Source organism: Aotus nancymaae, unplaced genomic scaffold, assembly GCF_030222135.1.
Source record: "Aotus nancymaae isolate 86718 unplaced genomic scaffold, 86718_ANA_hifiasm-v0.15.2.pri h1tg000059l, whole genome shotgun sequence".
In the NCBI taxonomy this organism is placed as follows: Eukaryota; Metazoa; Chordata; class Mammalia; order Primates; family Aotidae; genus Aotus; species Aotus nancymaae.
In genome coordinates, this window is record NW_026988473.1 from 26,008,692 (window position 1) to 26,035,667 (window position 26,976).

General features: G+C 41.3%; 1 protein-coding gene across 3 annotated transcripts in view; it reads left to right on the plus strand.

Annotated features, from left to right (window-relative positions):
* The window catches only part of SLC1A2 (solute carrier family 1 member 2), a 160,149-nt gene that overhangs the window by 113,937 nt on the left and 19,236 nt on the right, over positions 1-26,976 (plus strand). For all 3 annotated transcript variants that reach the window (XM_012452348.2, XM_012452349.2, XM_012452350.3), the window contains exons 7-9: positions 8,364-8,597; positions 13,841-14,035; positions 19,764-19,898. In XM_012452348.2, coding sequence (XP_012307771.2) covers positions 8,364-8,597; positions 13,841-14,035; positions 19,764-19,898 — 564 coding nt within the window. The remainder of the gene's footprint in view (positions 1-8,363; positions 8,598-13,840; positions 14,036-19,763; positions 19,899-26,976) is intronic.

A 26,976-nucleotide genomic window follows, 5' to 3' on the forward strand; every position in this document is an offset into this window, starting at 1 on the left:
TTTTTTTTTTTTTTTGTAAAGATGAGGATTTTACTATATTACTTAGGCTGATCTCAAACTTCTGGGCCCAGGTGATCTTCCCACCTAGGCCTCCCAAAGTGCTGAGATTACAAACATGAGCCACCTCGCTCAGCATGGAAAGAGATTCAGAAAGCTCTCTGGGGTCTCTTTTTTACAGGCATTGTCTTAGTCCTTTCCATGTACTATATATAACAAGATATCTTAGACTGAGTAATTTATAAACAATAGGAATTTAGTTCTTACTCTTCTGGAGGCTGGCAAGTCCAAGAGCAAGACACTAGTAGATTTGGTATCTGTTGAGGGCCTATTCCTGGTAGTTGGCACCTTCATGTGTGTCCTCACTTGGTAGAAGGGGAAAATAGGCTCCCCCAAACATCTGTTACTAAGAGCAATGATTCCATTGAAGAGTGGAATTCCATTCTCATGACCTAATCACCTCCCAGATGGTTTACCTCTTAACACCACTGCACTGGGGATTAAGTTTCAACATATGGATTTGGGGGACATATGAATTCAACATATGAATTGTAGTTTTTGCCATTACTTTCAACGGCAAAAAACTCACTTACTTTTGTACCAACCTAATAATTAACTTGCCTAAGAATATTATAGCTAGGTAGAGAAAGAGCTGTAGTTCATATTGGTATCAAAATTCTTGATGCATAAGCAGGTAGATCTTTTGGTTTGAATTGTTAAGCAATATTGTTTCCTCTTTATTTCACATGTGTTTATAGTCAGTGACCCTGAAATCTAGGGGAGCCTAGGAGAGCATGAGCATCTACTCTCTCTCATCGTGGAAGCTCTGTCACCTCCAATTACTGGAAACTTCAGGTGTCCCATATCCATCAGACAGAAAGCTTTTTACTTGCATTTGTTTCACATCCCCAGGATGGTCCTGTATGTCTGCCTAGAAAAAAGTAAAACCACTCTTAGACCAAGTCACACCCGTGTTCTCTTTTCCACAGGAACTCTGGGTTACCGATTCCCCATCTCTGCATGTTACAGGACTACCCACCTTCTTTGCCAAACCTCTTCTGTTCCTTTTCCACTTTTCTGTACGGGCCTTTCATGGAAATTCCAGCTGCTTTTTCTCTTCTTCCTTTCCTTGTCTCCCACCCCACCTCACAAGGGCAAAAATCTGTTCTTATTTTTTTTTATCTCCACAAACCAAACATGGTGATGTGCCTGTAGTCAATTGTTACTAAAACATTAGGAATGAGTGGGATAGCTGAAAGCTCCAAGATTTCAGATCAAGAAGGTGCTCCTCACTATTTCATGAACGATATTTAACAGGCCTGGCTTGTTCAGATCATTGTTTTATGGTGCTTTTAAAACACAGAAAGGTTGCTAGTAAAATAACATGTTCTCTTTTATGACTGTACTGATTCTTCAGCTTCCCAGGCAATGCTAGATTTCTGAATATTTCTTTTGTATGAAGAGTTGGTAATATGGTAGTGTAGTAAAACATATTTTTTAAGTCCTTCAGATTCATCTGAGTCTGTTGAGAGTTTAGTATGTGACAATACACAATGCAGAGTAGGTATCTTGCTTAAACATTAGGATCTTCCATTGTTTCCTAGAATTTCTAGCAGATTATGCATCCTTACTCCAAATATGCAGCAGATATTTCTGTAATATGATGCCAGTAACATGGGCAATGTGTGTCCTTCCTACTTCCATACCAATGTGATTTCCACTAAATCTTTGAAGGAAAGGGAATCTTCTAGGACATCAGATGAGTCAGTGGGATGAAGTGTAGCCTCCCTTCTACCCAGGGATGGAGGGTAGTGGTATGAATTAAGAAGCTTCCCATTCATTAAAACCAGAACTCCTAAATACTCTTATCATCTTGGGAGGTAAAAAGTGGTTGTGAGGCAGGAATAAGACCTTAGAATGATTTCTGACAGCTGTTTGCTTACCTCATCTAGGCTCATAGTCAGGAGGATGTCACATGACATGAGATGCCAATTGTACACATTTCTTTAATTCTTTCGCTGCTTTGTCAGAATCAGTATTTGCTAATGATGTGTGTAAGAAGGTTCTGGATAAAACAGTCAACTACTCTTTGACCCCTCAAAGCTTAAAAAAGCAGAATTCTTTTGAGTTATTTTCTATGTAGCAGTTACAATAATAATAATAGCAAAATATAAAATTACAATAGTTGTATAATATAATTATTAAATATAATATAATTAATTATAATATATTATAGTATGTTACATATTAATATATAAATATATTGTGATATATATTATATTATAATAATATAATATAATTATTATTTTTATTATATTATAAATTAAAATTATTAACTTCTTGCTATATGTTCAGTACTATTTCAGTTACAGTACATGTACTAACCCATTTATTATTGAGAAAATTATTATTAAATAACTTAAATGTACCAAATTCTTGCTAAATACTTAATATTATTACAATTATTTCACATGCATTAGCTCATCTATTCTTCACAATAGTATCGAACAAAAATAGGTGCTTTTGTTAACCCATTTACCAAATGAGAAAACTAAGCACAGAGGCTTACTTGTCCAATGTTACGGAGCTGTGCAGAAGTAATACCTACATTAATTTTTTTTTACTTCAGACTAAATTGAATCCAGGATCCTCCTATTGCAAGTTGTGTGACGTTAGGCAAGTTAGACACACTCTAAACCTCAAGATTCTGATCTATAAAATGGGATGATTATAGAATCCACAGCATAGGTTGCTGTGAGAATTAAAACTGTGACCAGGGCCGGACGCAGTGGCTCACATCTGTAATCTCAGCACTTTGGGAGGCCAAGGCGGAAGGATCATGATGTCAGGAGTTCAAGACCAGCCTGACCAACATGGTGAAACCCCAGCTCTACTAAGGATACAAAAATTAGCTGAGCATGGTGGCAGACACCTGTAATCCCAGCTACTCAGGAGGCTGAGGCAAAAGACTCGCTGGAACCTGGAAAACGGAGGTTGCAGTGAGCCGAGGTTGCACCACTGCACTCCAGCTGGGGAAAGAGTGAGACTCCTTCTCAAAAAAAAAAAAAAAGACTGACCAACAGTCATGAAGTATCTTCTTTGTGCTGGAAACTAAGGACTTTACATGGATTAGTATTATAGTAACAGCTGTTGGCTGTTACTTGATTATCATCAGTTTCAATCTATATCCTTTGTATCTCTGTGTTCATGAATTCTTTCAGAAGCCTGAAAACCCCTTAATTTTTGTATGATTTTCATATCCTCATTTTCTTATGAAGTTATTTAAAACTTTTTTTTCAAAATTTGAAAAACTTAAACAGAAAGTAAAATGTTTCATAATCTTACCCCTATAAAAGCATAAAGTAAGAAGTAAAATCTCTGCCTACTCTTCCAATTCCTCCTTCCAATAAACCACCATCAATCCACACTGTTAAAGATAAAAAATGATTAAATGACACTTGTTAAAGCACAGTAGGGCAGACTTTATTCAGGACCATTGCAATGATCACAGGGGCTGCAGCAATGGAATTTTGCAGCGGGGGAGAGAGATTGGGCTCACTTGCAAGTACAACATGAGCAAGTGGGAATTTATAGCCATGGAGCAAGGTAGGGGCAGTGCATGGTCTGGAGTAAGAGGGATTCTGGCTAAACCAGACCCACAGGATTCTTGCTGAAGGCCACAGGGTGACCAGACATCACCTGAAGAACCTGATCAGATATTGAGGGTGATCAGATTTTGAGGGTAAGGGTTCTTGCTAACCAGACTTAGCAGAGTTTTTTGCTAAACTGGATTTTATAAGGTTTAGCAAAGAGCCCAGAAGAAGGTTCAGAAGCCTAACTAACTGAAGTTTAGTCAAACAAAGAATCTTTGTCAATCCATCCATTTTTTTTCGTTCAATAAATATTCTATTCTGTGCAGGCAATGATTCTAGGTACTGGTGATATAGTGGTGAATAAGACAGAGAAAGGTTCTGGCCCTCATGGAGCTTATATTTCTAGGGAAGAGGGAGCAAATTGTCTTTGTAGCACTTATTACTAATTCAAATAGTAATAAGTGCCATGAAATAGTGAGCAATAGTGATGGGGGGAGAAGTGATGGGCCACATGGTACTGTCTGGGAAGGTGACCTTTAATGAAGACCTGCAGAGTGAGCCAAGCAACCTGGTGAAGAACTGAGGGGAGGATGTTCCAGGGAGAAGAAGTGGCAGGGAAAGGCTTTTGAGGATCAGAACAAAGGTCTAGAGAGGCTGGAGTGTGGTTGGTGAAAGGGGGCAAAAGGAGGTGAAGTTGGAGAGATCGGCAGGAGGCAGATACCCCAGGATCCTGCAGCCCACCTTGATGGGTTGAAATTTCATTTACTTGCAAAAGGAAGTCCCTGGAGGAATAATAAGCCTGGAGGCTGTACAGACTGCTTTTCACTCTGTCTTGATGAAGCGTTCTAATCCACAAATGGTAACTTTTAACAAAAATCACTTTTTGGGTAGCTGGAACACCTATCCCTAAATGGATTGGGAAAAATGGAGATTTGTGATATTTTCGGACCATGGACGGCACCTTTCAGCAACTCTGGGAATGTCTGTTTAGCTCTGTTGATAAGCTATTGGAAACGTGTGGGACAGAACCAGAGGGGCTTCACAGCAGGGCTAAGAAAGTCCCTCAGCTTACCTCCACTCCAAATGCCTGTCCTATCATCTGTCCCAGGCCTGAAAACCTCAAACGAATTATTCCGGTCAGTTAAGACCTCAAAGATCCTGAAGAAATTGGAGCTTAGGTAAATGGTTTCCAAAAGATCACCAAGTAATATCTGCATTTCATCAGTTGCAGTCAAGATTTTTGTTTTCTTGGAATACTGGTTTTCAAACACATCAGAATTACCTGGGGAGCTTGTTTAAATTATAAATGCCCCAAGGCCAGCTCCAGGACATTTTGACTCCATAGGTATGTGGTAAGCCCCGGGAATCACATTGTTAACAGGAAGCTGGGAGTTTCTGACACAAGGACATGAATTGAATTCTAGGTAGCTTGCCTGCTATAGATGAGTAGGTGTTTGTGGAGTCCTGGGAGGGGGATCTTGGTGGGATCCTTAGGTTGGCAAGGGCTGAGGGACAAAGTGGGTAGAGGTTAGAATGTACACAGCAGTAGGAAAAAGATTCCACAGGCCAGTCCTGGGTGAATCTGTGGCCTTGAAAACAGAGAACAGGACCAGCCTAAGAGCAGCATGGGACCCATTTCCTCTCCCTAGCTCTCTAGCCATTTCCTTCTAATGTGGAAACTGGACCAACAATCACTGGGCATTATTTGGCTTCAGAACTCTCCATGAAGCCCTCAGCCTCTTTATGCACTTTGGTTTGTGGTTTTGATTGTTGGCTTCATCTCAGAAGCTTTGAGTGGTAGCCTTGGGTGCTGGGCATTTGCCCTTCCTTTTCCATAGAATGCCATTTTCAATGAGATAATTCATTGAATGGAAACCCAGAAACCTGAAAGCTCCAGTTTCAGAGTGAAGTCCTAAGTTATTTGTTTTAAAAATAGGTGCAGTTGGTCGGCCACACCTGTAATTCCAGCGCTCTGGGAGGCGGAGACGGGAGGATTGCTTGAGGCCAAGAACTTGAGACCAGCCTGAGAAAAATAGTGAGACCCCCATCTCTACAAAAATAAAAATAAGCAAAAATTAGCGGAGAGTGGTGGCATACACATGGCCACCACTCTCAGGCTGAGGTGGGAGGATTGCTTGAGCACAGGAGGTCGAGGTTATAGCAAGAAATTATTGCACTACTGAGCTCCAGCCTGGCTAACAGAGCAAGAAAACAAAAATAAAAAATAATCATAAATAAATAAAACAAAAATAGGCACAGGAAAGTAATGACCCTAAAAGACTTCACAGAACAAAGGCTCTTTCCATCTTCTACTTAATGCTCAGACCAGTCACAGAGATCAAGGTGTCTGGGTTAGCAAAGGCTTCTGCTTGCCATATTTATAAACCCTAACACTTCACTTTCTGGCTTTTGATTAACACTCTCCACTTACAATAGAAGCTCATGCTTTTCCCAGCTGGCTAAGTGCCCCAGAGGTAAACTGTTACCTCTCTCTAGTCCATCTGTCTGTGGCTCAAATGCATTCTCCAGGAGATGCTATAGCTAGTCTTTTTTGTAGCCAAGAGCCTTGAAAGCATTTTCTCTCCATTCTACAAATTACTTGTCCCAGGAGAGAAGGAAAATTGAATGGCACCCAAAACAGCTTATATTTGTGTTTTTCTGGACATCTTTAAAAGGTGCTTGGTGCTTAGTAAAGAATTGTTATCTTGGTTTATGAAGATAAATGCTTTTTGGCTTTATAGGAAGGTGCATTCTGCTTAGTTATTTACCGTCTCAGTGAACAAAGTGCTGGTTCCTGAGACTACCTTGATAATTTATGAGATGTGTATGGGCACACCAGCAGAATATAAACTGGTGAGAGAGCCAAGGGTTTAATGACATGAGCACAGGTTTGTCTCAGACTCCAATGTCTAGGGAAGCAGTCCTCAAACTTGGCCAGCCTGCACCCCACAGAAAGGAAACGTAGAAGCTTCAGGCCAGATGCTCATATGAGAAGAGAGCAGCTATGCCAATGTTTAACAAATTTGTGTCAGTTACAAATCAGTTCCTTCAGGATTAGGTTCCTCTTGAGAGAATATTTTGCTATAAAATCATCTTGCAATCGGGATCCCATGAGATGTTCTAGAAAGCATCATTAACTCAGACTTATTAAGCATGAGTGATGAGAGGACATGGGATACATGTGTGAAAACAGAACCTACAAAGAATTCCTTTGTCAGGACTCAGAGAATTAATGGTACTGACAGAGATGCGAGAGGGGTTCTTAGCAGCACATATATATGCATACTCAAAACTTTAATCCTCGCAACATCTCCAAAGGTTGGAATTAGCCTCTCTGAGCCTTGACATCCATATCTGTAAAATGAGAATAAGCCACGAACCATGGTCACATACTAATAGCTGGTAAGTGACGAGATGAGCACCATGTCTTATATAGTTGTCATACATGTGCCTCTCATCTACTCTTCACTTTTTTTTCTTTAACCCAGGAAAGTGTTTTCTCCAGGCATAATTGCAAGTCTGTATAGATCTTACAATTACAGCAGCCTTTCCTGACTCCCTGACCCCTGCTGGAAGCCTTATCTGGGGACTTCATTTTCCCCATAGTCTTTCTCTTAAGTATGTTAATTTTTAATAAGGTATCAACCTTCCCACAAATATTTTTATGTTAGCCAGAAACTGTCACAGTCTGAACAGATTCATGCCCTAACAACACCATTCTGGATAATATAGGATTTTAGCAAATACAGGAAGAACATATTTGGGTTGAGAGAGAAAATAGCTTTCCCAAGAGTGAGTAGTTTCCAAACTCTTTATAAAGTAATAATAAGATAGAACTATAACATCAGTTTATATAGGATAAATTAGTATATGGTAAATTGCTTATCTACAAAGAGCTGTGATTGCTCACTAAGCAGAAGTGGCTTATCTTGGTTGGGAAAATCCCCCAGTTGGGAGTTTCACAGACCTGAGATTGTTCTCTCATTTCCTGGTTTCCTGGTCTTGGGCTGATTAAGCTTAACTTAACTGAGGTTAAGCTCTTCTTAACCTCAGTTTCTTTATTTGCCTAGTAGCAATAATGACACCTAGAGTTTCGAGTTGTGGTGAGAATTAAGTGACAACTGTGTGTGCAGCTCTCACCATAGTGCTTAAAACACAATGAAAGTAGCCGGCATTGTATGGAAAAAATACTTTCAGACTTAGAAGTCATAAAACCACCTTTCTCTAAATGTATATTTTGGCTCAGATGGTTTCCTTGTTTCTCTCTCTGTCTCTCTGTCTCTCTCTCTCACTCTCTCATTTTAATATGTTCCCTATTTTTCAAGGTAAAAACAATCCAAATTTACAAATTCCAGTTTATAGCTTTCTAAAAAGCTGAAAAGTTATTCCCAAATTTCTAGGAAAGAACTGAAGAACTCAAATCAACCAAGATTCCCAGAGACACATGTGGGTCTCTCAGCTTTGAACTTGATGGTAAAGCTAAAAGATGGTCTCTCCTTTATTCCTAGAATTCACCTTAGCAACAGAGTTTGCCTTTGGACTTTTCATCAGAGCAGGCGCCACTGGATTCACGAAACAGATTTTGGTTAAGGAAGTTGATATAAAGTAAAAAATAACATCTATAAAGTCTCATGACCCTCTCTCTCAGCAAAACTTTTTTTTTTTTGTACAGAAAAGCCAAGTGTTTTCCTCAGGGTGAGGTACAGAGGAGGCCCAGGTTCTGAATCCCATAATGATGTCTTCATTGCTGTTTTTCCCTTTTGTGTTTTTCAGGTACTCTCCCCTGGGTATCGCCTGCCTGATCTGTGGGAAGATCATTGCAATCAAGGACTTAGAAGTGGTTGCTAGGCAGCTGGGAATGTACATGGTAACAGTGATCATAGGCCTCATCATCCACGGGGGCATCTTTCTCCCCTTGATTTACTTTGTAGTGACCAGGAAAAACCCCTTCTCCTTTTTTGCTGGCATTTTCCAAGCTTGGATCACTGCACTGGGCACCGCTTCCAGGTAGAGAATAAAAGAAATCACCTTTCTCTTTGTTCATTCTTTTGCCCTCTTTGCCACTTGTTTCTTAAAACTCTCCTGTCACAAAGTTCAGTAAGAACACTTGGCACACATTACTAAGATCTTTTGGAAAAGGTGGATGCTTTGAATTTTTGGCTCCTTCTAGGAACTTCTGAGCCTTCTGATGAACATTTTTGCTGCTTTGCAACTATATTGGAAATATGATCTCACATTAAATTTTTCAGATAAATGCATGCTATTTGTTTGCATGCCTAATTTGCCACTTGTATCATTAATTTAGTTTTAAATGTTTTCCAAAGGGAGTTTGACAGGATGCTTTTCAATTAATATTTCACCTGTGATTTGGAAAATGCTATCACAGAATACTACTCTGAAGATTTTGGCAAATAAATTTTCAGAAGTAGGAGAATAGCTTTTACAAAGTAAATGGTATGTTAGGTGAGATTTTTCTAACAAACAAAATTCAGCCAAGTCTTTGACCTCGATATGAACCTCTAATGGATTATCTTTCCCCAGAGTTAACTTGGCATTGATGAAGAATCAGTTCCCCATATATTACCTAGTTCCAGTGCCTAGAAAGCCAAAGAGGACCCCAGAGATATGCAGAGAAAAATCATTTTCTGGAATATTATCTTGGACTGAATCTAACAAAAACAACCCAGAAAATGAACAAGAAGAAATACGTAAGAAATGGCTTACAACTGGGCCAGGCACTGTGGCTCATGCCTGTAATCCCAGCACCTTGAGAGGCCGAGGCAAGCAGATCGCTTGAGGTCAGGAGTTTGAGACCAGCCTGGCTAACATGGTGAAACCCCGTCTCTACTAAAAATACAAAAATTAGCTGGGGGCAGTGGCAGGTTTCTGTAGTCCCAGATACTCAGGAGTCCGTGGCAGGAGAATAGCTTGAGGCGGAGGTTGCAGTGAGCTGAGATTGAGCTCCGGCACTCCAGCCTGGGCAACAAAGTGAGGTTCCATCAAGAAAGAAAGAAAAGAAAGAAAAGAAGGAAGGGAGGAAGGGAGGGAGGGAGAGAGAAGAGGAGAAGAGGGAAAAAGAGAGAAAGAGGGAGGGAGGGAAGGAAGGAAGGAAGGCCTTACAATTGAGAATTTTTAAGACTAGTGTTTTATTTTCAGCTTGCAATCATTGCTTTATTTCTGCACACATGTCCTTGGGTCACAAAACTAAGACTGATCATAAAACAGGTGGCAGGGAGGCAAGCAAATTCTGAAACCCATAGCTCATCGTCAGGTTCTTGCTGCAGAACCTGTGCCCATGCGCTGCCAGTGAGCTGCCACTCCATGACACAGCAGGGCCCGCTGCTCCACAGCTACTGAGCAGACAGTCAGGATTCCCTTAAACCTAACAGACCAATGATGGTGACCACTTGGAAAGTCCAATTAAATTTGCATCTTGCAAATCAATGAGGATTCGATGCTAGTAGAAAATGGGGTTTCAGGCAAAGCTGGAATATATACAATCTTAGGGATCTAGATTCTGCACCCAGTTTCCAAAGATGAAGGAAAATACTTCAAAATTTCCTTCTTTGTTTTATAAATTTCCCATGACTAAGTACCTCCATACAGATCTTCTCCATTTGGGAAAAAAAAAAAAAAAAATGGGGGGTAACAACCTGGTTTTGAGTTGTATTTTTGTTTTCTGGTTATGAGCCTGGTATCTCATACTTTATCTCATATGAGGCTCATAACCAGAAAACAAAAATAAAATTAAATTTCTGCAGGCTGATTGTGAAAAAGTTCAGGCAGTGAATACAGTTTTGAAGAAGAAAATGAGCTTTGCCGATTATTCTATCACCTGGTGATAACTGGTCATAACCTTTTAATTAGTTATTAGTTATATACCTTTCCAGCTCTTACTATGTATATGTATGTATGTGTGTGTGTGTGTGTATAATTTTACAAACAGCTTTTTTGTTTTACTGGTCAACATATCATAAAAGTTATATCTACTGCAATAGACTCTACTACTATTTTTTAAACTGCAAAATAATACTCTGTATGTACTGCAGTGCAAACCCCACCTCATCCCAACCTCAGTGATATTGTACATTTAAGGCATGTCTATTAAACAAGGCTGTGACAAACATCCTTACACACACATCTCTGCAAGTTTGTATGATGACCCCCTCAGGATAAGTGGAATTTCAGAGTCAAACGGTATGCACATTGATGGTTTTGAAGCACTTTGCCAGATTGCTATTCAGAAAAATTTATTATTTTATGTTCCCATTAACTGGGGTTTGAGGGTGTGCCCTTCCCCACTTATTTGCCAGCTCTGGATACTACCAGTCACTTTAACGCTTTTCAATCCTATTGGTGAAAAGTAATCTCATGAGATATGCATATCTTCACTTCTCTTTCCCCTCCCCTTTCCCCTGCCTTGAGACTTGTTTGTGAACTTGGTCATTTTCCTGTTGGGGTATTTGTCCCTTCCTGATTGATTTTTAAGCTCTCTTTTTGTATAAGAATATTAGCTCATGTGTCACTTGTTGCCAATAATGTTCCTCTTCCCTTGACATTTGTCTTAAAAATTTACTGTGCTTTTTTGCCTCTAGAAGTTTTAAATTTGTACTTAGTCAAGTTGTCAATACTTTTCTTTAGAATTTAGAATTTAGGTTTTGCTTAGGAATAATTTCTCCAAGTTAATACAATATGACTTTTTATTTTCTTCCAATACCTTTATGGTTTAGATCTTTAAACTATTTCAAAAATATTATTGTTATTTTCTTTTGAATGATTAGACCATTATTTCAGTAACTTTATAAGACAAGGTGAATCTTAAGGGGATTTGGATGGCCCAAATTTGTATTTAAATCAGAGACAAATACTCAGATTATCCAACCAAGGCTGCAAATGTGAGACCAATTTCTTCCCCTAACCCTGTATTTCATTTGGGAAAAAAAAAAAAATGTGATTTTAATCTTTCGTTAAAATGTGGCTTTTGCCTGGATGTGGAATTCCTTTTTTTAAAAGGCCGTGTGGCATGAGTCATGTACCAAGAATTAACTCAAGGTTTCTTTGCCATCATGGTCACAAAGAAAAAAAAAATGCAAAACCCAGTGACAGCCCACTAAATATCCTTCCTGCCTCCTTGACCCTTGTTTAGAATAAAGATGTTGCTGGTAGTTGACAGGCTTTTCTCAATGGTCAGAGGCTGGTGTCAGGGGGGACAGATGGAGGGGTGGCCTGAGACTGACTGTCTTCATCCCTCCAACTTCAGTGCAGGCTCTTGAATCTGGAAAAAAAATAAGCATTTTAAATATCTCACAGTTATTATTAGCAACATTTGAAGACTGCCACATGTCCATGGAGGCAGAAACCAAAAAACAATGTCAGAATGTCAGCCCATCCACACAGGAAAGCTTGAAATTAAAAGTCTCAAGTCCTAGTTTGATCAGGTGAGTGGGTTTTTTAAGACACAAAGAGATCCTGTCCAGTAAAGAAATAGAAGATATTTTTATACCTTACCAATCATTTTCCCCAGTCTACTTAATTGTCCAAAGGCCATTTAATGATATTTTGGAAAAAATGAATGCAATAATAAATATACATGTATTCCAGCAATCCCAGACGTGTCCTTAGATTTGAGAATCCTGGCCACCAACCGCAACTGAGCAGTCATCTCAGACCAGTCCTGGTGTCCTGGCAACCCTTCAAAAGGGCCCAGGAAAGGGTTGGGTAAGAGGAAGAAAGGGACACTGACCTCTCACTGAGACAACAAGCCAGGTCTGATGGCATCCCCTGCATGTGAATGAGGCCAGACTCCAACTTTGCCCTGGGTTTACAAGATTTTAGTTATGAGATATTCCCCGGCAAACATTTCTTCTTCCTACCCAAGACCAAGAAGGACACCCGAGGCAGACCTCTGTCCTGAAATCACAAAGAATGTTCTAATAATATAAATCTGGCTCTCCTAAGGTTGTTTTAGGAGGTTGTGGGCCAGTGGTTTAATAAGATGCACATCTGGGCATCCCTAATTTTAGGGCTTCTAATTTGTTGGTTCTGGATAGGCCCTGGAATCTTCATTTTGTTTAGCTTCCCTGAAGCAGATGGTCTTCTCTGACTCTTTGAGAAACCAAGACTTCTACAGGGATCTATGTCCCGCTTAGTCACTAATTCTGACCAGTAGAAGGAGGGAACTTTGACAAAAGCTATAAATGCAAGAGAGAAAACACCTCCAAATGTTGTCTGCATTGCAGGTTTTCTAATTCACTTTGCTAAAATTTGAACAGAAAAAGGTCAAGCAGATGGACCATGAAGCACTCCCATGGCAGTTTGAGTGTTCTGCATTGCTTTCTACATTACTTAAACTTTGCAGCAAATCCATTCGCCCTCCCATGCACTTCTATCCACATGGAAATAATATTCTGGCCTTTAGCAATCCTTATTTTTATTGGTCTCCAATTTTGAAGACATATGAACATGTCAGGAATTCTGGCTTTTGAGGCTGGGACATGTGGCCATGAATTCACATCCCGGGCCTGGGAGGAGTGGGGAGTGAAGTCACTTTATATTTAATCTTTGATTTGCTATCAAGCACATGCTTTCCTGCTCCATGCCATTGAAGTGACTGTAGTATTGGCTGACAAGCTTATATTGGGGAGTTGGACTATCTGTGAGTTTCCCCAGTGAATTTCTCAAAGCTCAGGTTCATGCTGAAGGGTGCTGGACATGTTTGTTGTTGTAAAAATTAGTAAGCCCAGGTCAGGTCAATTGCCAGGGACTGGATGCAATCCATGTATTCATTTTATTGGAAACAGCATTTCTAGCATGAAATTATGGGTTATTCAAAAATCACTCATCCCATTTTACTGCTGATAGCTGATTTTTTTCTGACATAGGTGGCTTTTGTTTTGGTTTTTTTTTTTTTTTTTTTTTTGCAGCCCAATTAATGTGGGCAATCAGATGCACTTCACTATCAAATCCAAGATGGAAACAGTGGCAAAAAGAAAAAAACCTTGAAGTTCTGAGTTTATCTCCAAAACCGAACCAACAAAAATATTTTGCTGCTGATTGGCATCTTAATAAGATTGAATTTGAGCCTCCAACTCACCAGTTTTTAATTTGGCTCCAGATACTGTTTTTTTGCATGTTACATTGCTTGACTGAAACAAAACAAGAAAAACTTTGAAGTGGCATTCCAGTTTGTGCCTTGTCCTGCTTCTCTAAAGTGGACATCACCCTGTCTCTCTCTTTCTCTTTGTTCTCAGTGCTGGAACGCTGCCTGTCACCTTCCGTTGCCTGGAAGAAAATCTGGGGATTGATAAGCGTGTGACTAGATTTGTCCTTCCTGTTGGAGCAACCATTAACATGGATGGTACAGCCCTTTACGAAGCCGTGGCCGCCATCTTTATAGCCCAAATGAATGGTGTTGTGCTGGATGGAGGACAGATTGTGACTGTAAGGTGAGGAGGGTGGGGTGAAACACAAAAACAACCTTCTACCCTAATCCCCCTCCACACTAACTCCATGTGACAGAGGCCACTTGAATTTCAATTCTGCTGGTGGAAGACAATGAAGGTAAAAAAATAAGACGAATTATTGGCTGCCTTCAAAGGGAAAACGTTGTAACAAGAAAAAAGACTTATTACTACCACCTGTTTGTATTGCACACGTCAACTTGCTTTAGAAATTGAATATTATTTGATTTTTAGCAATCCTGTGATGTAGGCAGGGTAATTTATTTGCCCATTTAATAGACGAAGAAACTCGGGCACCAAGAGGCATGGTAGTTTGTCCATGGCTACAGCATGACTGTGAGTGAAGTCGACATCAGTAATGATCTGGCAGGACTGTAACTGAGGCCAACATCAGCTGACTCTGGATCCAATTTTTGTTTCACTAAAATATACTCCCTTCAATAGTCCATCATCAGAGGGTGATGGCAGAAATGACAAAATACTGGAAGAGATTCCCCAATATGACATATAAGATTTTATTACAAATAAATAGCACATAGTTTTGCTTTTACTAAAGCGATTCTTATTTATATGCATTCATCATTTTAAAAATTCAGAAGGAGCATTTTCCTAAGAGATCAATAAAACACATTGCTTCACCATAAACTTAAAGATCACACCTACTACCAAGCCAACACTTCAGTCTCTTATTTATAGGTTAAGTCATTGAAAATATCAGTCTTCAACCCATTCAATGTTATAGAGACATTATAGCATGAAATGAAGCTCTTTGCAATCATCATTTTAATATTAGCACTCTCAACCCAACTAAATGTTTCAGTCAAGCCAGAAGCCAATTTCTACCTTAACTTATGTCATATCCCTGCCCTCAGTCTCAATTTCCTCATCTATAAATAAGGAAGGTATTCCGAATTTGGGGCTGCAAGTTGGTAGTTCATGGATGGACTCCCAGCCCAGAGTGTTGCTTTGTTTGCCTTGAAGTATGTTGTAAAAGATTAGAAACTCATCCTTTTATAAGACAGCGGCCCCTCGGTTTCCTACACTCTCCCCTGCTCCCTATTACTTATGCCTAGTCTGCTGCACCTGTCACCACAGCTTGGCCCTTTAGGACGTGGGAGTTTGTCAGTCTCGGACTCAACAATTTATAAGTTTTATTTCCCCTCTCAGATTCTATAGGATCAGAAAACATAAGGAGTAAGTGGGTCACATTCTGTGTGACAGGTATACTTGTAGTAGGAAGAGAATTCCAAATATTAGAACAGCCCAGGCCTGGGTGATTTGCTTCAGAAAATGAATGAGGTAGACACTGGAATACACTTTCATCCTCCATGATGATAACCACACCACTCTTTCAGGTCCTCTGAGGTGGCAGACTCTTTCCATACATTTTCCATACATTGCTTTGAACATGCCCAGCATTCCTGAAGAGAAGGGATAGTCATTATTCCCATTTTACAGAGGAGGCATGTGAGGCTCAGAGAAATTATCTGACAAACCTAGGTCTCATGGCTGTGGGTGCCAGAGGCACAAGTCAAATGTCTATTCCACAGTTTACCTCTTCCAACCATAGGTCATTTCTGCTTTCTGACTGTGACTCAAAAAAATACATTAGAATAGTGTTTTTATTGACATTTTTTCTGTTGGGCATTAGAAGAGGCAATATTTTTTTGGTTCCAGCTAAGGCACTAGCCTCTTTCTCCCACTTCAAACCCCAGGCAGCACTGTCAACCTCTATATTAGAAACTTTGGTAATAAACTGATGCCTGGTTGGCTCATGTTATTCAACAGTCTATTCTCCCGTAGGCCCACTCTTAAGAAGGCCCACTTGTCTTAGGAAACAATCTCTCCTAAAAGGCAGTGCCCATTTGGGTCTGATGTCTCTACATGCTCAGATTGTTAAAAAGTCAAAGTCAGGGACTGCCCAGTGTCCTCTAATCATGTCCTCTGTGTTCTAGGGGCTGATACTGCCATGGAATGGCCACCTCAGAGCCTGTGCTTGATCTATCTAGCTCTGAGGTATTCAGCCAGCTTAGAGACATTTTTGTAGAAACACAGCTTTCTCCTCTCACCTTATAAACATTCCAGAAGATTTCGTGAATATCCCATATGCATCTGAGTTCACTTTAGCAATTAAGTCAGCAAATAGAGAAATGAGAAGGTTCACCATCTTTAATACATACACACACCCACATAATATGAAAACATGAAATAACAATCACATTTATTTAATCAGCTAGAATGTATCATCTGAAACATCTCCTAGAGGTTCTCTTGCTAACTTATCTCACCTTATACATAGATAAGGAAACAGAGGCTCAGAGAATTGATCACACACAGCCATCTAGAGGAACAACTACAATTTAAGTTTCCAAATGCTGACATATGCTTCCATTAATTAAAAATTTTAACTTGTGATCCTAGAAACAGTCCTAAAACGTACAGATTGGGTTCTATATTTTACAGATGGAGAAAATGAAGCAGAGTAAGATAAGGTAACTGGCCCAGGATCACACTGTTTGTAAGAGGCAGAAATGGGATTTGAACCCAGGCCACCTCACTCTGGGGTTTGGGCTTTTAACCATTACACACACTGCCTCCACGATACTATACTGTTGGGTTGCAAAATAATAATTTTTATATATAATATAATCTTCACAACTACCCCATGAATTATATACTATAAGGGAGCCTAAGTTTTCTCATCTGCCTACTGGGAACAATAACAAATTCTAGGATGGCTGAGAACATGGTGCCTGGCTCTTAGTCACTTGTCAATAAGTGTTAGCTTCTGATGTTACTATTATTGATGTCAGAATACTCCTAGAATGTTACAGAAAAATGTGGCAGTGACATCATGAGTACCATGATGTTACTGACAATGGAAAACATACTTTAGGTCAGAAGATCAAGCCTTTCTACATTATGTCCTAACAGACATCACATGAGACTGCTAACCTCCCTTGCTTTAATTCTCAAAGATGAAAAGGGCTTCTTAATGAAGTCTTTTGCCAAGCAAAGGTAATTTCTGGTCCCTCAATTATTGGTCAAGGTGGTAACCACATTTTCCATTAAGTTCCCACTATTAGATGGGAACTTATAGATGGGAGAATGGACCAGCGAGTGATTGCATTTGTGCTTAAATTATATAAATTTATCTATGCAGGGTTTGTTTTATATTAACAGTGATGCTACTGAATATTTTCACTTGACAAAAGATGAGTTTGACCATACATGTTTAAATCTCTGGCCTCTGGATGAGTTCAGTCAAATCCTCCTAAATTGTAGATACCATGAGGACTACCTCTGGGCCACCCACCACGGGTGTATATACTTCATGCCTGCAGTTTATTTGGAGGAAAATAGCCAAATCTGTCTTCATGCTGCGCTTCCAAGTAAATTCTTCATCCTCTCCTTTCACTGCATGTAGGAAAATAGTGATTAGGAATTCTCAGCATTATTATTAATTCATAGAATTTTCAATATAGGGAGAGATCAAAGCCATCAAGGGCCAGCATGGCATTGAAATCAAGCAGACCCCTGTTCAAATTCCCAGCAGACCATGTTCAAACTGTGTGACCTAAATTTCTCCACCCATCCTATCTATGTTTTCCTCATGGTGAAAGCAGGTTTTACCATATATTTCCCTTGCAGGGTTACTGTGAGGGTCTCCTCTGATATTTTGTCTAGTATCTATGTACTAGTGTCTAGTATCTTGACAGCTTCCAGGAACCCTAGAGAAGTGAGCCAGGGGAGTGGAAGCCCAGGCAAAGCAGAAAGCAATGAGGCGAGGCAGAGAAAATCACTGCCCAAGGAGCTCTTGCAGGGCTTAGAATTTCACAGACAGACACAATGCCCACGGGAGGGTGAGGGTAATATTAGGGTGGAGGAAAAGAGGAGAAAGCAACTTCCAGGAAGAATTATCTTTATAAGACTTTGTCTCACACAACCAAAAGATAACCAGATAATTGGCCACAGTGCAAAGGGATGTGCAGGAGTGACTCAGAGCAACTGACGCTGTAAATAAAACAGTCAAGGTCAAGACTGTTGGAACTTGGGGAGTTCCCCTTCCCTGGTGTTCTGTCTGTTTGGGAAATGGTTGAGAATTCCCATCTTCCAGCTCTTGGGGCTTTAGGGAAGTTTTCATTGCAAAGCAGCCTGGTCCTGTCCAGATTTCTTGATAAGAAAAACAATTTCACATTTACTGGGGGGGTTGCAATGTGCCCGGCCTCTTCTAAGTGCTTTTTAATTTATTAGCTCCTGAAAGCTTCTGACCACCCCATGAGAGAGATACCATTACTATCTCCTTTTTACAGATGAGAAATCAAGGCACAGAGAGGTTAAGTTGGCTGTAGTCATGTGGTTATTAAGTGGCAGAGCTAGAATTTGAACTCAGGTTGTTCAACTGCAGAACTTTCACTGATGAGCACTCCATACTGTACCTCCAGTGACCCAGATGGATTCAAGGAAATTGGAGTTATCTGAGCTCTGACACCAACTCCACATTGGTGGGGGAGGAGAAAGGCATGGATGGGGTCTGTAGATCACACCTAGGGGAAGTGTCTATGCAAGGAGGGGCCTAAACCTGGGAAAGATGGCAATATGGGAAAAACAGCTCAAACCACAGGCTCTCCAGGGAACTTCATCTCCCCAAACACATAAGACTAGGTATATTCAGGTCCTTCCCGATGATAAGACCCCAGAATTCTGTGCTTGGTCACACTGATGGCATGGATTTAATTGGAACAATTTGAAAGGCTGCCTCTCAGCTTATAAAATTTCTAGGATTTTACAACCACAAAGAAAGCAGGCCACCTTATGTTTTGGAACCCACAAAAACAACTTGGGAATCCATATTTCCAAAGTACTCTTACATTTTGATATGACAGCTTTGTTTAAATGGCATCCAGAAAAGAAGAAAAAAAGAGTCATCGCTTTTTGCTGGACCAAGGAGACTCCCTGGTGTCAGGACAGTGCACCTGAACTCTAGATTAACCCTCTCTCAGAGACAAACTTCAGAATGGTGCTGGGTGTGCTCTGGCATTGCTTGGAAAGAACTGATGAGATTCTTCAGAAAGAAAGCATCCCTTTCTTTCATTATCATTTCTTGGCATCCTCTTTCTGAATAATGTGTTTTGCAGCCCATGGTGAGGCTTCCAGGTGCCTGACGCTTAGTGTCATTTGGAATCTGTTGATTTGTTCCCCTGATGTCCACTCGGTTGGGTCTGGATATTTGCTATTCTGAGTTCTCATGTTAACCTTGGCAATGGCCTTCTCAGACCCTTGCCACGTAGTCTCTGGTGCTCACAGAGGCATAAAAGTGTAAGCAGAAATGAATGCAGTTGTATTTCCATGGGAGGATTAAGGGTGATTTGTTTTTCTTCTTTAATATTTCATTGCCTGCTTTTAGAGCCACACTTACCTTATTTGAGCCCTGTGATATATTCGACTAATTGGATATCATGATGGGAATAAGGCTCCAATCCATGAATTTATAAGCTTACATCATAATTGAGCAGAACCCAACTAGGCCTTAATCCTTAATTCCTGAGCCTTGTTACTCTAGATTCCTCTATTTCTTGGTGGAGAGTTGGGGAGGGGTGGGGTTTGGGGGGTGAAATTTATGGCTGCAGGAAAATTAGAGCTTAAAATTGCCAGGATTGGTTTTGCTAAGATTCTTTCCATTCCCATGACCTGGACTTCTCTGTTCTCATAGCCTCACAGCCACCCTGGCAAGCGTCGGCGCGGCCAGTATCCCCAGTGCTGGGCTGGTCACCATGCTCCTCATTCTGACAGCTGTGGGCCTGCCAACAGAGGACATCAGCCTGCTGGTGGCTGTGGACTGGCTGCTGTAAGTGCCTGTGGATGGGGTTCTGCTGGGACTGACAGTACTTCCTCCCAGGGATGGACAGATGGCAAGGTTGCAGCCAATCCCCATGGCAATGCCCTCACTCTTCCTCGCTCCTTCTCTCTCACATTTACTGGGTACTTATTTGAGAACCAAAGAAAGAAAAAAAATGAAATCTTTCAAGGCCTCACAGTCTAGTGGAGGAATCAGATAAATTGTGATGCAAAGTTAAAAGTATAGTAATAAGGAACCAGCTACTGATGCATTCAAAGAATCTCAGAACATTATATTGAATGAATAGAGCCAGACACAAAGGAATATGTACTGTATGACCCCATTTATATGAAGCTCTAAGAAAAGACAATGTAACACATATCAATAGAAAGAGATCAGTTGGGACTGGGCACTGTGGCTCATGCCTGTAATCCCAGCACTTTGGGAGGCCAAGGCAGATGGATCATCTGAGGTCAGGAGTTGGAGACCACCCTACCCAACATGGTGAAACCCCGTCTCTACTAAAAATACAAAAAATTAGCCAGGAGTGGTGGCATGCACCTGTAATCCCAACTACTCAGGAGGCTGAGGCAGAAGAATGGCTTGAACCCGGGAGGTAGAGGTTGCAGTGAGGTGAGACTGTGCCACTGCCCTCTAGCCTAGGAGACAGTGAGACTTTGTCTCAAAATAATAAATAAATAAATAAAATAAAAAGAAAGAGATGAGGGGTTTCTTAGGGCCAGGTGTAGGGGCACAGAGATTAACTCAGAAGGAAACCTTTGGGAGTGACAGAAATGTTCCATATGCATAGATGTGCACAGGTGTCTACATTTGTCAAAATGCTTCAAACCATGCACTTAAAATGGGTACATTTTGTTGTATGTAGATTACACTTCAATGAAGTGATTAAAACATAGCACACACATAAAAGCACGGTGGTAGAGGGAGGCCTTCATCCTAGTCAAGAAGGGAAGGACAGAGCAGAGAATATCAAGAAACATGAAAATGGGAACTGAATTTGAGTGTTCACTGGGTGCCAGCTACTAGACCAGGCACTTTACATTTTCCTCTTTAACAACTTTGAAAGTACCACGTTATTATTCCCACTTTATAGATAAGGATACTGAGGTTTATAGAGGTAAAGGGCCTTGGGAATGGACAGAGAGTCAACCCTAGGTTGGCCTGCTTCTGGAGCCTGCCAAATTCTCATTTATGGTCACATTCAAGCTTCTAAAAGTAGTGTAGCTAAGCTGAATCATAACCAATAGGTAAAAGTTTCTCAGGTGTATGTAAGTAGAGGGGGAAACATGACATTACAATCAAGGCCAGCCTTCACAGAGGCACTAAGGCTACCAACAGTGCGAGGATGTATACGTGGTACTCTTGGAGGCAGGGAGTGGTGAAAGATGATGAGCAAGATGGACAGCCTCCCATTCAGAGAAACTTGAACTTGACCATATATGGCAGTTCAGCTACCTTTCCCAGTGAAGGACATTCTCCTCATGTAGAAGACTCACTGCCCATTCACAAAGGTGAGCAAGTCTAACCAGATGGTCCTTGATAGAGGGGTTGGAATGGATCCCCTCTAAGTGCCCACCTGGGCTCTGATCTTCCGTGAGATGTACACTGATGCCTCCTGTCCAGCGTTGTTAAATGATAGGGCCTCCAGCAATGACAGCCTTCAGTGTTAGAGGCACAGAGTGACAAGTGCTGGCCCAGAGGCCCAAGGCTAAAGTGCCCATGCTTATTTTTCAAGCTACCTTACTTGCCAGTAACAAATTTTCTGACATTTATTGGCATTGATTTTAAGAGCCAGAAACCACTTTTTTTTTTTTTAGAGATGGAGTTTCATTCTGTCACCCAGGCTGGAGTACAGTGGTGCAATCTTGGCTCACTGCAATCTCTGCCTCCTGGGTTCAAGCGATTCTCCTGCCTCAGCCTCCTCAGTAGCTGGGATTACAGGCACGCACCACCAAACCCGGCTAAGTTTTATATTTTTAGTAGAGACAAGGTTTCACTTGTTGGCCAGGCTGGTCTCGAGCTCCTGACCTCAAGTGATCCGTCCACCTCGGCCTCCCACAGTGCTGGGATTACAGGCATGAGCCACCATCCCTGGTCTCAGAAACCACATGTTATGGACTTGAGTTTGTTCTTCCTTCCTACCCTCTAGCCTTCCAAAGACAGAAAAATGCAAGTGGCTGAAGAGAAGACATCTGGAAAGGCTAGAAAGAAGCCTGACCCCTCCATACAATGTGCCTGCTGTTGGCACAGACAACAGGGCTTAGGTTAGAAGTAAGAAGTGGCTCCCTGAACAGAATCGATTCAACTCAGGAGGGCTGCAAGGAAGGCCATGGATCTTCCTGATGGGCTCCTTCATCATCAGAAAATGCTCAGAAAATACCTTTAGCAGAAGGTGAAGAGCAAACAAAATAGCCTCATGTCTGTCTCTCCCAGTCTCCCGGGTGGTGGTCGTGGCGTCCTAACCTGCTAGCTTGGTTGTTCTCTGTGTCCTGTGTTGGCCCCAAGGGGCAGCCTTTCTCATGACATCTGTTCAGACAAGGCAGCTGAGGGTCAATGGTGATGTGTGGGTGGGAAGGATTGTGAGAGAAGGGGATGAAGGAAACAAAGGAACGGGGTAGGCCATAGATGGAAGGGGGACAGAAGGGAAATGAAGACATTGGCAGTAGTCTAGAGACAAAGCACATAGTAGGGGCTCAATAACCGTGGGCTACTCTTAACCACCTAGTTGCTGTGTGATAATTAGGGTCCTTCTACATGAGAAAAAAGACAAAGGAAGCCATTTAAATTCTGCTGGCTTTCCCTATGACTTGTTGCTTACTTAAACCCTTGACTCTACCTCTCAAGTCTTTTCAATGCGTGTCGTCATTGAGGGTCCCTCGCCAGCTGCAACAATATTGCCTTGTTTCTTCTTGGACTTATTTAAACCTCCATTAGAGATTCATCTTTTTTTTTTTTTTTGAGATGGAGTCTCACTCTGTCACCCAGGCTAGAGTGCAGTGGCGCAATTTTGGCTCACTGCAACCTCCGCCTCCTGGGTTCAAGCGATTCTCCTGCCTCAGCCTCCTGAGTAGCTGGGACTACAAGTGCATGCCACCACACCTGGCTAATTTTTTGTATTTTTAGTAGAGATGGGATTTCACCGTGTTAGCCAGGATGGTCTGGATCTCTTTACCTCGTGATCTGCCTGCCTTGACCTCCCAAAGTCCTGGGATTACAGGCGTGAGCCACTGTGCCTGGCCGAGATTCATCTTTTGAAAAATTATTATTATAGCGGTTGCCCCCCCATTATAATCCAAATGCCTTTGAGTGGAAAAAATGTACTAATATGATCAGGAATGAGGAAGAGGGGCTGATATTTGGTGGGTACCATAACGTCTTTACATCTGTCTCCATTTAATCCTTAAGGTGCCCTATGTTGTATTTCCAGATGAGGAAACTGGGAGTCAGAAGAGTTGAGTCTCTTTCCTGATGCACAGCAGAGCTTGTATGGCCAGGTCAGGGTATTTCACCTAACTCCACACCGCCTCTTAATTTGTACTAAGCAGTTCTAACAGTGGGGAGGAGGAGCAGAGAGGCCCAGAGTTGGAAAGGTTGGAGAAGACACACTTATTAGGGCCACCCACTGGGCTATGGTTTGAGTATTTGTCCAGTCTAAAACATGTTGACGTTTAATTTCCATTGTAACAATATTAAGAAGTGGAACCTTTAAAAGGTGATTATGCCATGAAGGCTCCACCTGAGTGGGGTTGGCGCACTATGAAAGGGCGAGTTCAGCCCCTTCTTGCCCTCTCTTTACCTTTGCCTTTCTGCCTTCTGCTATGTCATTATACAGAAAGAAGGCCCTTGCCAGATGCCAGTGTCTCGATCTTGGACTTTCCAACCTCCAGAACTCTGAGCAAACAAATTTCTGTTCTTTATAAATTACTCAATCTCAGGTATTTTGTTATAGCAGCATAAACTAAGACACACCTGATTCTGCATGCTGACCAGAGAAATTGTTTTGAACCATTGTTTTCTTCTCTTAGCATGAAAATAAAACAAATAGCCTCAGTGAGGACAAATGGGATACAATCAAGGTCTTGGCCACTCTTAGAATTCAAGTCCTCCAGCCCCAGTGGGTCTGCCAGTATGGGCCCTGGTACTTCTTGGCATTTGTTTTCAAGCCTGTTGGATGCGAGTCACTTCATGAAACATTCAAAACCTTGCCTACTTCTGACCTAAATGTTAGCAAATGAAATAGGAGGGCTGGGTCCTCCCAGATCACCCCATGCAGGTGCTCACATGCTTACACTTGCAAAGGAAAGCAAAGCGTCCTAATTCCAGGGCTGAAGTGTGTCAGCAGGAGGGAGTTGGCTGAATTTTTTTTTTTAAAAAGGATGATACATTTGGATTAACTATATTGATGAAATCGTGTAAGAGAAAACCCTATCCTGGGCTGGAGCTGGGAAGAAAGGAACAAATGAAGAGCTGTTCTCCAGTTCTGGGGCTCTGATCTCAGATGGCGGGAGAAGTGTGATCAAGAAAAAGAGAGTCTAAGAGGCAGGAGCTGTGGCTCTGAGCTCTGCAGTTACACTATAGGACCTTGGGCAGGTGACTTTCTGAGCCTTAGCTACATCATATGTAAAATGGGAACAATAACCTATCAGTGTGGAAGCAAGAGTCTAAGTTCAAGGCCTTTGACTGTCCTTCCAGTTTTAAGACCTAGAGTAGAATTCTGCTGGGGATGAATGTTTGTATACAAATAAGCACGAACATTTCTTTTAAGAGGAAAAAGAAACAGGAAGGGCAGAGGATCCTGGAAAAATGTGCATCGCAGTTTGTAGCTAGGTCAGATCTGCTTTGAATTAGTAATGGTGGCACATTCTCAACAGCAAGGGGAGTTCTGGAAACTAGCTCTTGGTTGTGAGCTCTGTGACTATTGGGTGCTCATTAGAGTGTAAGTGGTGGTGGCTAAGATAAGATGGGGTGCATGGGAGCCTGGTCATTCCCTAGTTAAGTAGTCTGTGGAGGAAAACAGAGATAAAGAAAAGGGGTTTTTTTTTTCCCCCTTTAGCAAAGGTTTTTAAGCTTTCATAACTCCAGCAATTTTTCCATTTAAAACCGAACAAAGCCCACAGTGACATTTAATGTGTTACAGTGTTTGCCAACTGCTGGAGGCCAGCCAACCTTGTTACTGCCCTCTAAGCCCTGGATGGTTTTCAACAGTCAGGCTTAGCTGCTCTGTAAATGTCATGGTGAAAACCAAGATTCCAGAGCCCTGAAAATGCCGAGTCCTGGAGCACCAGATGGGTGGGACTGTTTAAAATCAGAACCTTCCCCTGGGTCCAAGAAGCCCTTTGTGTCAGGAACCCTTGGCAGATATTTGTGAGAGACCTCACTGACACCTCAGAGTCTCTGAAGGAGGCAGGATGAAGTGACAAATGGGAGCCAATACCAGGAAGAGGTAATAAATAACTGGGTCTAGCTACAGGCGGGAAAAGGGAAATCAAAATAAAGTGAAATCCAAGTAGACCTATGACCCAATTCTCATATAAGAATCTGCTGGTGAGATCTTTTCTGAACTTATATGTGCTAATTGGGGAATATAGTTGAGATGGCATTTAGAAGGAAGACCTCAAAGAGCCTCCAGCCTCCAGGACTTCTCTGAAGCTCCTCATATTAGCATTCCTCTCTGGAGGGAATAGAGCATTTGTTCTCAAACTCCAGCATACACCAAAATCTCCCAGAAATTTATCTGAGGTGGGGCTGGAGAATTGGCACTTCTAACAAATTCCCAGGTGATTCTGATGATGCAATCTTCGGGGACTCCCCCTTTCAGAAGCAGTAAACTAGAGATAGGGAAGAAAAACAGGGGTTTCTGATTGTGGGTATTTGAGAACTTCTACTTTTTTTTGAGTAACTGTTGACATTTCATGCATCCATTCAAAAAATAGATTGAAAGGATGCAGGATGCAAACAGCTAATACTTAGTGAGTGCCTCTTAAGTGTTAGACATTTTTTTAAGCACTTTACATGGGCTTCTTTAAAAGTCACAGCAAATTGTGAAGCAGCTAATAGTATCACTGCTTTACAGTTGAGAAAACAGGTTCAGAAAGAAGTAACTTATCCCAATTTAGTGGATATTAAATGGCTGAACTGGGATTCAAATCCAGATGATCTGGATGTCCTTGGGTGTTTCAGGTGTGCTAATCTGAGCTCTGCTGTTTTAAAAATGTAAGACACATACATGTGCACCTACACACACGCATGTGCATACACACACAGACGCATAACTGACTGACCTATCCTCCACTCATGTCTGGTGGAAAACAAAACTAATTCCTACATTAAGCTTTTCTTTTCATATATATATATATATATATATATATATATATATATATATAACTGCACTTTAGGTTCTAGGGTACATATGCAGATCATGCAGGATTGTTGCATAGGTACACACATGGCAATGTGGTTTGCTCCTTCCATCCCCCCGTCACCTATGTCTGGCATTTCTCTCCATGTTATCCCTCTCCAACCTCCCTAATCCCTACTGTCCCTCCCCTATTCCCCTCCAACAGACCCCAGTGTGTGATGCTCCCCTCCCTGTGTCCACATGTTCTCATTGTTCAACACCCGCCTATGTGAGAACACGCAGTGTTTGATTTTCTGTTCTTGTTTCGGTTTGCTGAGAATGATGGTTTCCAGATTCATCCATGTCCCTACAAAGGACACAAACTCATCATTTCTTATGGATGCATAGTATTCTATGGTGTATATGGGCCACATTTTCCTTGTCCAGTCTATCATCGATGGGCATTTGGGTTGGTTCCCGGTCTTTGCTATTGTAAACAATGCCACAGTGTGCATGTGTCTTTATGATAGAATGATTTATAATCCTTTGGATATATACCCAGTAATGGGATTGCTAGGTCGAATAGAATTTCTATTTCTAGGTCCTTGAGGAATCGCCACACTGTCTTCCACAATGGTTGAACTAATTTATACTCCCACCAACAGTGTAAAAGTGTTCCTATTTCTCCACATCCTCTCCAGCATCTGTTGTCTCCAGATTTTTTTTTTT